The 13,989-nt window shown below is 41.5% G+C and overlaps 1 protein-coding gene across 9 annotated transcripts in view; it reads right to left on the reverse strand.

Annotated features, from left to right (window-relative positions):
- MACF1 (microtubule actin crosslinking factor 1) overlaps positions 1-13,989 on the reverse strand; it is a 341,743-nt gene that overhangs the window by 184,793 nt on the left and 142,961 nt on the right. For all 9 annotated transcript variants that reach the window (XM_055342059.1, XM_055342058.1, XM_055342057.1 and 6 more), the window contains exons 3-5: positions 12,663-12,752; positions 8,474-8,551; positions 4,699-4,791 (exon numbers count right to left, since the gene is read on the reverse strand). In XM_055342059.1, coding sequence (XP_055198034.1) covers positions 4,699-4,791; positions 8,474-8,551; positions 12,663-12,752 — 261 coding nt within the window. The remainder of the gene's footprint in view (positions 1-4,698; positions 4,792-8,473; positions 8,552-12,662; positions 12,753-13,989) is intronic.

Raw genomic sequence — 13,989 nt, forward strand, 5'->3', positions numbered from 1 at the left:
CCTCAAGAAAGTCATTTTTTAAAAGGAACATATTTTCCTAAAATAAACAGACAATAGAATGGCAACCAAAAAGGGGTTTTAAAATGGTTAACAAACTGGGGATCCCTGGGTGGCTCAGCAGTTTAGTGCCACCTTCAGCCCAGGGCGTGATCTTGGAGACCCAGGATCGAGTCCCACATAGGGCTCCTGGCATAGGGCCTGCTTCTCCCTCTGTCTGTGTCTCTGCCTCTCTCTGTCTTTCATGAATAAATAAATAAAATATTTTTTTAAAAAATGGTTAACAAACTAATATAGAAGGGGAAGAAATAGGATGGAAGGAACAGGTATAGAAGCTAGACTTCATCTCATGTTTACTTTTAAGATGTCCCTTTGGAACAACATAGATGGTCTATATAATGTGAAATAAAACTAAAAGGGGGAAAAGGCAATCCCTAAAAATGTGGAGGAAAATAAAAAACAAATGAGCCTAGTTGTGTACTGAATTAACGGTGTCACAAAACAAATTTTTTTCAAATGATTTTTTCTCTTTTTAAGATTTTATATATTTACTCATGAAAGACACACAGACGGGGGGGGGGGGCAGAGACATAGGCAGAGGGAGAAGCAGGCTGCATGCAGGGAGCCCGATGTGGGACTCAATCCCAGGACCCCAGGATCAGGCCCTGGGCTGAAGGCAGGCGCTAAACCGCTGAGTCACCAGGGCTGCCCTCAAACGACTTTAAATTATAATTATTTGTACATCCTTAGGAGATATACACAAAGGACAAAGAAAACTGCAAAGAAATCACAAATGTCTCAGTAATCATATTGTTAATAATAACACTGAGATTGTTGTTTTGGTTCGAATACATTACATGTAATATACACATGTGATTATATAGATATCTATGGGTCTGTGTCTGTCTGGAAAAGGGAAAAAGTAATAAGCTACTGTTGTTAGGATCAAGATTTTTCAGAATGAGTAAAAGAGATATAGAGTAAAAATAAGTTAAACAAAACTCTGTAATTTGGGGGCACCTGGCTGGCTCAGTTGGAAGAGCATGTGACTCTTGATCTCAAAGTCATAAGTTCGAGCCCCGTGTGAGGTGTATAAAGATTACTAAAAAATAAATAAACTTAAAAAAAACTGTAATTTAAGTTTTTATTCAGACATATCAGTATAAATTCATGATTTTTTAAAAGAGAAAAATACACATATTGGCGAGCTCTGTCCACAGAAAAAGTGACTAACCCAGTAGCATTCAGATTGTGGCCAATAAAGAATGAGAGTTCCTTGGAGAAATTGCTAATTTCAAGCCTTGGACAGGAAATACACAAAAAAAGTCTGGAACATCCCATCACAAAGAAAGAAAAGAGATTATCAAAAAGGACTATGGGAGTCATGCCAAAGGACTGAGTCAACTTTAGGAAGCTCTCATTGGTCAAAGATGAAGCTATTTGAGTAGTAAAAAGAATGATAGTTGCATTTTATTGCAATACATTTAAGTCTGTTAAAAACCCGTAAGTTATAAGTGATACTAAGAAAAAAAAAAGAAGAAAGAAACTTTCATTTGTCATCTTTGGAGAATATTAGGGAACCAATTAGTTATACTGAAAACTGATAAATAGAGGGAAAGAAGGGAGCATTGATCTTGTCATCGCCCTTTGTCTATAGGTGTGACCTCTCAGGGTGATTGATGAGGTGAAATTCTTTACAGAAGCACTCCAGCTAAATAATGAAGATCGAATGAAAGAACTGGAGTAGCACCATTCTATAACTTCTAATGAAATAGTGGAACTAGCAACATAATCAGTAGTTAGGTGAACAACTAACTACTATTTGGTGAACAGCTAATAGGGAACTGATGGATCGGGCTGATGACAGCTGAACCCATTGCGCCTCCTGACAAGCAGCAATAGGAGTATGCAACTCAACCATCCCTGCCCTCCACAACCCCCAGAAAGGAACCCGAATGGGACCGAGCCTCAGGTCTAGATCTAAACCACCAGTTTAAAGAAAGACAACAAAGGGATGGAGGATATTGTTCCAAAAGACACCCGAGACATGCTATCAGCATCTTTATAAACCTGTAAGGACAAAAGACTTGATTTTCTCAATGAACTGCAAGGTGGCCAGGCAGGGGCAGGGGATGAAGGAGGGGGTGGAGGGGAGGACTTAATGCAATATGCAGACTTTGTTGGGATTCTGATTCAAAGATATCAACTTTTTTTTAAATGAGGTAATTGGGGAAATCTGAACACCAATCAGATATTTGATGATTTTAAGAAATTACTGAATTTTATAGTGTTATAATAGTTTGCTTAAACTAAGAATTCTTATCTTTCAGAAATACACACTGACATATGTACAAAAGTTACATGAAGTTTCAGATTTCTTTCAAGATAACCTACTGGGGTTTGAGGAGTGCATTAGCATATAGGTAAAATAATACTGGCCAAGAGCTAAGAATTATTGAGCTAGGTGATGGGTACATCATAGTTCTTCATATTATATTTTCTACTTCCATAAATGTTTAAAAGTTTCTGTAAGGAATTTTTAAAGAAAGAGAGAGTAAGCTTTTTCCTGATGGTGTTCAGGAAAAGAAGAGTTCCATTACCCCGTGTCCTCAGTCCTCAGCAAAGTGTTGATTAACCAATTCAGTTCTTATTCCTTGGGACACGAGTCTTCCTTTTAAAAAGAGTTTGAGTTGCAGTCAGGGTAAATAGAGACATAGTGGATAGAGACCTCCCACCTCATCCCTATGAGACCAACACTGACTGGGCACTCACAGGACAAGTCTGCAGCAAAAATATAAACAACCAAAACAGTTTCTCTAAAAACAAACAAACAAACAAACAAGGACAAAGTAAAAAAAAATCTCCTCCTGGGCTTATAAGGGTCTTCTAGGGAGTAACCCTAGTCCTCCATGAAAGCTCAACAAAGTTCTTGTTCCCACCCTGCTAAGGCACACTTGCCAAGTTCCTGCTCCTAGTTATCCCTATATCCAATACATGCCTGAAGACACCCGTGGTTGCACAAAAATGCATGTTACTTCCACACCTTCCAGACTCAGCAGTGCCTCCAAACCAGAGCCTCAAGAAATAAGTCCAAAACTCAGAATTTTCTCAGGTGATTAGGAATTCTGGGACACCTGCTGCTCTGCTTTTACCCAGCAGGTGGCACTAGTGCCCCAACTAGGACACCACTGCCGCTTCAGCCCCTGGAGCCAGAGTCCTGAGTTATCTATACTAGCCTTTTTCTTACCTGCTCCAGAAGTGCTCCCTCTAATCTGTCTGCTTCATAAACAGCAATTGTGTATGAGAGCTGTCTGAAAAACAGCTTTTTTGGCTGGGCTAAAATGATTCAAGATCGTCTTTCCATAAAAATAAGGCTGTACTTTTCCAACAGCAGTCCAGACTTGAAAAGGATTTGCTTTCTCAGGAAAGTGCAGGAGGAGGAAGGCAGTGTGACCATGTGAACACTACCAAGATGTCACTGCTCTCGAATGGATGGAAGCGACAAGCTTGCGCTTACAAGCACATATATATATACAAACCCGGCCTCTGAGGTGCTTGCTACTGACCCAATGTTTCATGTCCCCTCAAAATTTGTGTTGAAGCCCTAACCCACAGTGTAACATATTTGGAGGTGGGGGGGGCCTTCGGGAGGTAATTAGGTTTAGATAAGGTGATGAGGACAGAGCCCCTATAATGGGATGAAGGCCCTTATGAAAGGATGAAGAGACAGGAGATCTCTTTCTCTGCGTGCAAGCTCCTGTGAGGAGATAACCAGGAACAGTGCCCGCACCAAGAATCTGCACGTGCTACACCCTCATCTCAGACTTCCAGCCTCCAGAACAAGAAAGTGTTTGTTGGCTAAGCCACCTAGTCCGTGGCATACGTGCACCTCACTGCATTGCACTTCACGTTATTGCACTCTGAGGTCTAGGGCAACCCTGCCTCGAGCAGGTCTGTCGGTGCCGTGTTTCCAACAGCATTTGTTCACCTTGTGTCTGTGTCCCATTTTGGTAATTCTCCCAACAGTTCAAAATTTTTCATTATATCTGTTATGGTGATGTGCCATCAGTGATTATGACTCAGAGGGTGAGTTTTTTTAGCAATAAAGTATTTTTTAATTAAGATCTGCATACTTTTTTAAAGATCTGATGCTAATGCACACTTATAGACTATATAGTACAGTGTAAACATTACATATATGCACTGGGAAACCAAAAACTTCATCTGACTTGCTTTCCTGTGGTGGTCTAGAAGCAAACCTGCAGTATCTCTAAGGTGCGCCTGTATTTCTCTATTGAAGCCCAAACTGACTAAGGCAGTGCTATAATTAACCTGGCTTGTTTTAAGATCATTAGAGATGAGGAAAAGTCTACATCAAAGCAGGATTATAAGCCTTCACTCCACCCTCCTAAAGCATCAAACCTTTCACACACTCTGAGTCCCCACAGAGCCAGTTTTGACTCAGCAGAGCAGACTTCTTACCTGACTGCCAGCATGCAGACCAGACAAATGAAAAAAATCCCATTTTAGCATGCAAATGGAGCAGGAAGTCCTGGGTTTAGACTACTCTGTCCCCAAGCCACTCCCACACACAGAGAAGGAAGGCTAGGGGCTCAGCCCATGGATGTCCATACAGCTTCTAGTTCTTTCTAGGCAATGTTCAAGCCAAGCAACAGTGGCCCCAAACTTCACAGGCCCTACCTGGAAGTGCAAAATAATGGTCCAGATCAGGCCCAGGGTCAGCTTGGGGTTGCCATCCGTGATGTCGTCATTGCGAATATTCACTAGTTTCACCTGGAAAAGAAACAGAAGCTGATCTCAGAGCTCTGGGGACTTTCTGATTTCGTTTTTATAGATTGTCATCATTGTATACAATTAAACTGTGTGCACATGCACACACAGTTCTATGAGTTTTCACATCTATAGAGATGTGGGTAATTACACTATAGGAAATAGAACAGTTATGTCATCCCAAGAAAGGTGATGTTACACTGCCCCTCTGTAGTCAACACTCTGGCCCTACCACTAATTCCGGCCAACCCCTGATCCGTTCTCAGTTTTACTTGTTCTAGAATGTTGTATGAATAAGTAAGACTTTAATAATGGCTTTTTTTTTTCCCCAGTCAGCATAATGCCCTTGAGATCTCCATCCACACTGTCACATATACCAGTAGTTTGCTCCTTTTTGTTGCTGGGTAGTATTCCCTTGTATCAACAGACAACACTGTGTTTACCCATTCATCCACTGAAAAACATTCCGGTTGTTTTCAGTTTGGGACAATAATGAATAAAGCTCCTAGGTTCATGAGCATATGCTTTCATTTCTACAGGGTAAATGTGCAGGCGTGGGACTGCTGGGTCATACGGTGTATGTTCAGCTTTAAAGAAATTGCCAACTATTTTCCAGCACGATTGCACCAATTTGCATTCCCATCAGTGAGGCAACCCCATAAGCACATGGTATCCTGACTTGCTTTTTTATTAAGTTATCATAGCCCTGACTTTGTTTCTTTTTTCCCCAAGCTCTCCTTCCTTGCCAGTCTTTGGCCCCACCTCCATTTTCCCTCCTCTGTTGAAGATATCCACACCTGGCCATGCCTCCAGTAGCATCTGCATTTACTTAGAAGATTGCATTCCAACAACACAAAGTGCATAGACACATGGGCCCTATCCCCTGCTAGGGCAGCAACCGTCCCATGTGCTGGAAGCAGAGATTTCCTGGGATGTGGGACTTTCAGTGCTAAAACTAAGGATACCTGGAAAACCAGCTCAGCAAGCCTCTTCTGTCCTACCTTCATGGAGCTCCTGTTCAATTGTTTTCTCTGCCTTTATCTCTTCAACTGAACTGAAATCTGCATGTCTCTAGAGAACTCCAGTGACCTCAAACAAGCGTCACTTCTCCCCTACTGTGTCCTGATACTACAGGCTAACTGCTTGTGTCCCTTCAAAATTCATTATGTTAAATCATAACACTCAATGTGATGGTATTTGGAGGTGGGGCCTTGGGAGATGATTAAGTCATGAGGGTGAAGCCATCATGAGTAGGAATGGTGCCCCTGTAAAAGAGACCCCAGAGAGCTCCCTCGTCCTTCAGCCAGGTGAGGACATAGCCAGAAGACTACAGACTATGAACCAGAAAATAGGTCCTTGCCAGACACTGAATCTGCCAGTAGTGCCTTGCTCTTGGACTTCCCAGTCTCCAGAACTGTGAGAAATACATTTCTGCTGCTTATAGGCCACCTAGTGGATAGTATTTTTGTTATGGCAACCTGAACACACTAAGGCACCAGTATCTCCATCTGCTCTTCTATATACTGAGGGTAGGAAAAGCTGCCCTTCTAGACTGAGAATACCGTTTTCTAATCACTGACCCACAGATGGGTCCCCTTTCTCCCCACTTCCGGTCGGATGCAGGATCAGCCAAGTCCAGGTTTCTCAGTCCCACATCCAACAGCTTCCTCTTTCATCCTGAAATCTACCTTGGCAAACTACCTTCCAACCTCTCCAAACCCCTGATTTAGCACCTAACTCCTAAACTAGCGACTTTAGCACTCATCTCAGGGACCCAAATATTACCCTATCTGCACAATTCATGTGCCTTCTCCATTCTGAGGACTTTTACTTTTACTCTACAATTTGGATACCTATACAACTACAACTTGGACATTCCCGTTACCAAGAGCTGTCCCAGAGTTCACCTCGCCCTTCTCTGCATCCACCATTCTGATCTGCACACACACATTCTCTCCTTTGATCATGGTAATCAAATCTACCGTCAGTTCTTATTTAGACTTGTAGCTAATCAATTCTTCTCAATCGACTTTGGCTATTAAGAACCCCCAGGTTCTCTCCAGCTCTACACACAGACATTTCCAATCTTGCTTTCTCCTGTACCCTAAACACTGTCTCTAATCCTCCCACCACTTTTCATTTGTCAATTTATTTCAACAAATATTTATTAAGTGTCAGTTATGGGCTATTCATTATGACAGGTGATGAAGATAAAAATGTTAAGTAGATCCTGTTCCTGGTCCTCACAGGGCCTACATAACATGACAGCAAACAGAGAAATAATAAAGTAGTAGATTTTATATTGGGAGTAAACTGCTCTGGGAGCACAGAGAAAGAATTTCCCAAGTTAATGAGAACTACTGATAAAAGTGACAAAAATGAACTAATTCTAAAAACATGCATACCATTCAATGTCAGCTTGGCCCGAACTACTGCCTAGCACCCGCAGCCAGACCTATCTCTTCCACACAGCTGGCTCTCAGCAGACAGACTCTTGGACACCCTCATCCATCTACCTTTCCACCACATACTACCCCTGCATCTTTATCTCTCCCTCCTTCCTTCTCCCTGTATCTTAAAAAGAGGGGCATTTTCCTTTTCTTTTTCAGAGATAACCATGCCAGCTGTGCTCAGAATCTCATCCCCAATCCCTGGACTTCGTTTCTTCCAACAGGAAGTGGGGAAAAAGGGGAGAAACAGCACGGGTGGTGGCAGGATTACTGAATCCCAGTGCAGGAGACCCAGGTCAAAGTCCCAGCTCACTCCAGCTTGTGCGCTCTGGGGCAGGTCATTTCACCTGTTCAGATCCCAGTTTCATTATCTAGGAGATGCAGAAACTCGGCTGGTATCTCTCTATGGCATCTCCCAGGGCTAACATTTTATCACTCAGGACTCCTTCTTACTCTCATTTCTGTCTGCTTCTTTTCACTGGCTTCTCCTCCTATGTCCAAAAACACGTGGGAAACTTTTCTTCCCCTCCTATATCCAGGCCCACTAAACTACATCTGCTTTTCTGTTCTATTCCTACCATTCCCTTAAGTCAACAATGCTTGATGGCTCAGATCTTTCCCTCGGGTCTGACGTGGCTCCAGCACAACGGCAATCCTGACCAGCCCCTCCTCTACTTTTCAGGATCATGTAGCCTCCTGGCTTTCCCTCTTCCTGGACAACGTACTTTTTTTCTATCTTCTTTGCCAATTTAATTTCCCATCTTCCTTTTGACCTCCACCTAAAGTGAGTCCATAACGTTTGATCTTTTTTTTTTTAAAGATTTTATTTATTTATTCATGAGAGAAACAGTGAGAGAGACAGAGACATAGGCAAAGGGAGAAGCAGACTCCCTGTAGGGAATCAGATGTGGGACTTGATCCCAGGACCCCGGGACCACGCCCTGAGCCGAAGGCTCACTGCGTAGCCACCCAGACATCCCCATAAGGTTTGATCTTTAGTGTCCTGCTCTTCTCTGTTAACACTGTCCCATTGAGGAAAGCCACAAATTCTATGCAAGGACTACCAAATGATTTGTCCAAACATAATGCAATTGCTCACTAGCAAATAAGACTTAGACTTGGCCAGTCAAATGCAGCAATTACCAGGGTCCCATGAGGAGCACTGAGAACCCCCAATGGAGGGACTTAACGCCAACAGTCCCTGGCAGAGCAGAGAAAGCATGGAATCGTCCTACCTGTCGCTGCTTTAGGAAGTCCAGGGCGATCTGCACATTCTGCAGCCTGTGAAAACGCATCCTGCCCTTCTCCCGGGGCTGCAGACAAACAAAAAGAGTTGTTAATTTTAGCTGCACCAATCTACCCATGCAGACCCCAGTCTTTTTTCATTTCAGGGACTAAAAGACCACAAAGAATCCCTGATGGTGGAAGCCAGCCATGGGAGCATCACATAAAGCACCCTTTAGTGGCAGGACCTGTGTGTCTCGCCATGCTGAGGCCTGCAAAATGCTTGTTTACCATTGTGCCTCCAGTGAACACACAGTGTATTTTGACTATAATGCTGAACCAATGCCGAAGCTTCTCTACAGGTTCTTCTGTAGCCATAATACAGATGTGCAGGTAATGGGAACAAAGACTGGCTGTATGGCTCCTGAAATCACAGTTAAATGCTATTTTAAGGGAAGGTGGAAAGTCCTAACTGCATATTGTGCCGTAATAAAGCCAACCTTATTAAAAACCTGGCAAAAGAAGTCAGAGGCAGCCAATTTTAAACCAGGGAATGAGTTATATATGCTCAATAAACAAGTTAAAAAATAAAAAACGAGAGACAAAAATCAGGAAGAAACCTATTTTCCAGACAGATAGGTGTCTGTTTAGGAAAGCCACCTTTTACATCAGTATGAAATAACAAGAGCAATGAAAGTCTTGGTGATGTAGGGCTGTTCAACAGTGATACTCCAAATAAAGGTATTTCCCACTAGTTGCTCAGTCCTGGATATCTTACAAGCCATATCCATCCTCTGGTACCTCTGCTGCCCTGTCCAAAGTCCAGCTGTTATCCCTCCAAAAGTGTTTAGAATCCATTGCCCAGTGAGAACATGCAGGGATGGCTATCTACCTCTGGCGCCTTTTCTCCTGCTCATTTTCCAATGTTGTTTTTATTTTACTAAAATTGGGCCTGAGACAACATTCTTGCTAGATTATATACACCCAATTCATTTGTAAATGTCAAAGTGGTACACTAATTAAAGGCTGATGAATAATAAGGTAGTTCTGTGGCAGGTGCCTGCACAGAGGGAACATTGCCCCAGGTTGAACTGCACAAAAAGTAACCCAACACATATAAAGATATGGGTAGTAGCATCTCTCTGGGAGCCCCCAATATTTCTAAACAACACTCCCACATGAGGATAATATACAGAGATGTTGAGGCCTCTCTGGGCAACAGGATAACTTCTTACATCAAAGATTTAGGAAAAATCTTTCTAGCAAGAACCTCTTTATCAGTCATCTCAGCTAACATGGCTTTAAGGACGACAGAGCCTATGAAACTGAAGAATCTATGGCAATGGGCAGGGATACTGAAAAGGTAAAAAATGACTTTAAGAGGACAGGAAATAGGGATATTGCCTAATCTCTGTTTCTGGAGAAAGGTTATGGGCTATAATTTAGGGCCTGCAAACAGGAAATGCCCTTCTTACACACTCTTATCTTTACTCCTTGCTACTCCCCACCACAAAGAGCATGCAAGTTAAAAATCACTGTCCTCTACAGCAACTAGAGATATTATTGACCAAGGCAGAGTATCTCCATGCAGTGAGTGGTTTGCAAACAAAAGGCTGCTTTGAAAACAAATGACATGTTGTGTGGTGAGAACCTGAAGGGTAGAAGTGCAGAGAGGGTGAGAGTTAGTCTCAAGTGTGGAGCCATGAGCAATTAACTGTCATGCCTTCAACTAAACTTTCCACAGCTCTGCAATCCAGACTCAGAAAACACAGCAAGGCCAGCAGAACAGTATGGGTCTCCAGGTCACAGAGGCACGTGACACCTCCGAACACCAATATTCTTCTTGTGCCAACCACTCTCAGATAAGCAAAACAATCCTCACTCTAGGATCATCTAACAGTGGCAAGAGGCACAATTAGTTTTAACCACTTTCTTTGGGACCCAAATTCCCAGAGGCAGAGGGAAGAAGGCAGTTGGTAACTGAGCTACTTGGAGACCTTAAGAACCTCAGACTCTCTAATGGCCCTGCAGTGCCAGCTGGGATCCCAGGAGGACCTACGACATCATCATCATCTTCCTCCTCCTGCTCCTCGCTGTTTGTATGGCGCCAGGAGGGCATGCTCACGAGGCGGAGGGTCTTCAGCCCTGCTGGCTCCTTTGGCCACCAACCAACACAAAGATATGAGAGAGTAACAGAAAATTCACAACACAAAGATGAAAAGGAAATGAATGCAACATTTTAAAAAAAAAGTGAAAATAAATATGAAAATACCCTCCCACCTCCCAAAACATGCAAAACCAAATCAAGACCATATCACACGGTTATACTGAACACTTATATTGCAACACATCTTCAGGGTGCCTGCGTGGCTCAGTCGGTTAAGCATCTGTCTCTTGATTTCAGCTCAGGGCTCAGGTCACGATCTCAAGGTGCTGGGATCGAGTCCCTCCTCAGTCTCTGCACCCAGTAGGGAGTCTACTTGTCCCTTCTCTCCCTGTTCCTCTGCTCTTCTCCTCTCTCTCCTGCTTTCTCCCCACCCCCCAATAAATGAAATAAAATCTTTAAAAAAAAAAGAGAGAGAGAGAGAGAGACACACATCTTTAATTCTCGATGGCCGCCTACCCTCTGTTTTTGTGAGTCAACTAAAGGAGAAAGAGATTGTAAGAATAAACATGAAAGAGAAATTTGGACGGTTCTCAGTGAAAAGATGATACCTTATGAATATCTCCATAAACATAAACAACCTCCAGGTTTTCAAAAGCTAGGCAAAGAAATTAGATCAGAGTGTTTTCAACCTGTTTGGAAGCAATGTCACCAAAAATATCATTTTCAATAGAAAATCACTATTTCATTAGATATGCCCAAAATGTAACTTTGTGAGTGCTGAAGAATAAAGTCCAGCAATGTGAAAGTGACATTTTGATTACTTATCAGATTTATAAATGAAGGCCAGATAAGAACTGGAATTCACCAGTAGTGGCTGTGCTAATAAAAAGTGTCAATTTTAAAATTAAAAATTTTATAAAAGTTGGGATGCCCGGAATCCAGGATCAAGTCCCACATTGGGCTCCTTGCAGGGAGCCTGCTTCTCCTTCTGCCTGTGTCTCTGCTTCTCTTTGTGTGTCTCTCATAAATAAATAAAATCTTTAAAAAAAAAACAAAATTTTATTTATAAAAGTAATTCTATCATAAGACAAAAAAGATGTGAAACCAAGACAAAGAGGCCATGGGAAGCCAAGCCTCAATCCTTGAAGAAATTGAATATTACTTAAGGAGCGAAATTTAATGTGACAAATTCCCTTCTTGAAACACAACAAACAATGACTAAGAATTCACCAAAGGCAGTGAGTGGGCTGGGCTTCAATTCTTTCTCTTCCCAGAGATGTTTCCAGTATTCAGACCTGGACTTTTCTAAATGAAAAATATGTTGTCTATGACACTAGAGGCAGAACACAAACTACAGAGGATCACCTGCTTCCATTAGGCTCAAATATACGAACAAAGAGTCAACGAGTGGGGTTATTTTGATTCCTCAAAGCAAATATAAGAACTATCATCCGACAAGCCAAGAAGCCTGGGCAGGATTTGCCTTCGGTTATGTAGGTGTTTCCCACAAGCAATGTTTATTAACACATTTGGAAGGAGGCAGGCATATTTAATTATCCAAGGAACTCAAATATACTTGGGCTGTGCTCAGATACTAACTTTAGTACTTTCCTTTTTAAAAAAAAAAAAAAAAAAAAACTTTAGTACTTTCCAAACCTGTGAGACTCAGTGAATCAAAGAAGGAAGAGTGTGAGGTGAACTGGAAAAAATATCTCTACATAACCCTGAAAAGAACTCTAAATAGCTCTGAAAATAGCTCTTAAATGTGAAATCTACTGTTCCTAAATACTATCTCTACAGACAGATAAAGAACAAGGAGAAAAAAAATGCAGATATGAGAGGAATAAAACTGATACCTAACTCCATCAAGAAATAATATGATACATCAATTCACATTAAGATAAAATTACATCATTTTAAAACTCAGTCTGAGTTAGAAACAAAGTCCACCAATAATATCTCTACTTCTTCCTCTATCATAACAAAAAGCAGGTAGTGGTGGCCACCGTACTGGCACTCAACAAGATGGACCAGCAGGTCATTAGCAGGGATGCATTTGTGAGATCACTCATGAGAAAAAGGGAGAAGCTTACCAGTTTGATGCCCGATAGGACCTCCAGCAGAGAGATCAGGTTGTGGCCATCCCGCAGATCTTCATAAAGATCATTGATGTGTTTACGGACCTGTGTATAAGAGTGAAACAGATTGATTTTTATTTGATCTTGAATTATTTTATTATCTACACGAGAATTTCTGGTTCTAGGTAAACAAAGATTAAAGAATTTGAAACAGGGCAGCCCCAGTGGCGCAGCAGTTTAGCACCGCCTGCAGCCCAGGGTGTGATCCTGGAGACCCGGGATCGAGTCCCGCATCGGACTCCCTGCATGGAGCCTGCTTCTCCTTCTGCCTGTGTCTCTGCCTCTCTGTGTGTGTGTGTCTCTCATGAATAAGTAAATAAAATCTTAATAAAATAAAATAAAATAAAATAAAATAAAATAAAATAAAATAAAATAAAATAAAATAAAATAAAATAAAATAAAATAAAATAAAGAATTTGAAACAGCAAACAATAATAAAATTCAGGAATTTTCAGTTTGCAGTACAATATATATGAAATGGTAACACTTAACAGAAATGTATGTGTGATGTAAAGCCAGATCTATTACATACTCTAATCAACTGTAAACAATGTTCTAAAAAGTCTGGACAAGGAGATGGTGAGTCAATCATCCTAAAACCCTCAAGAATTATTTTGGACCAAAACGTGATATAATGGCCAATGACAGATGAGTCCAGTCAGAATCAGAAAAGCCTTCAGGGCGCGTATGGCTGGCTCAGCCGGAAGAGCATATAACTCTTGATCTCAAAGTTGTGAGTTTGAGCCCCAATTGGGTGTAGAGATTATTTAAATTAATAAAAACTTAGAAAAGAAAAGAAAGAAAAGAAAAGAAAAGAAAAGAAAAGAAAAGAAAGAAAAGAAAAGAAAAGAGAAAAGAAAAGCCTTCCATAGCGCCAAGGGAACAAAAATGCTAGGTACCCAGTGTTTCATGGGATGTATCTACATGTTAACTCCTCTCCTACCAAATATTTCTTTCAAAAAAAAAAAGATTTATCTATTTAGGGGCTTCTGGACGGCACACTCAAGTGTCCAACTCTTGATTTTAGTTCAGGTCATCATCTCAGGATCGTGAGATTGAGCCCTGGGTTGGGCTCCACACTCAGCATAGAGTCTGCTTGAGATTCTCTGTCTCTCCCTCTGCCTCTGCCCTTCTTGCTTGTGCTTATTCTCTCTCAAAAGAAATAAAAAAAACTTTTGAGGTTGATTTTCCTTGTGAAAATAACAATTGCAATTTTATAACTTGAAACCGTGGGAAAACATCTCACTTTGGGAAAATCTGTGGTTAATGTCAAACACCATGC

The sequence above is a fragment of the Nyctereutes procyonoides genome, unplaced genomic scaffold (assembly GCF_905146905.1).
Source record: "Nyctereutes procyonoides isolate TBG_1078 unplaced genomic scaffold, NYPRO_anot_genome, whole genome shotgun sequence".
Classification (NCBI taxonomy): Eukaryota; Metazoa; Chordata; class Mammalia; order Carnivora; family Canidae; genus Nyctereutes; species Nyctereutes procyonoides.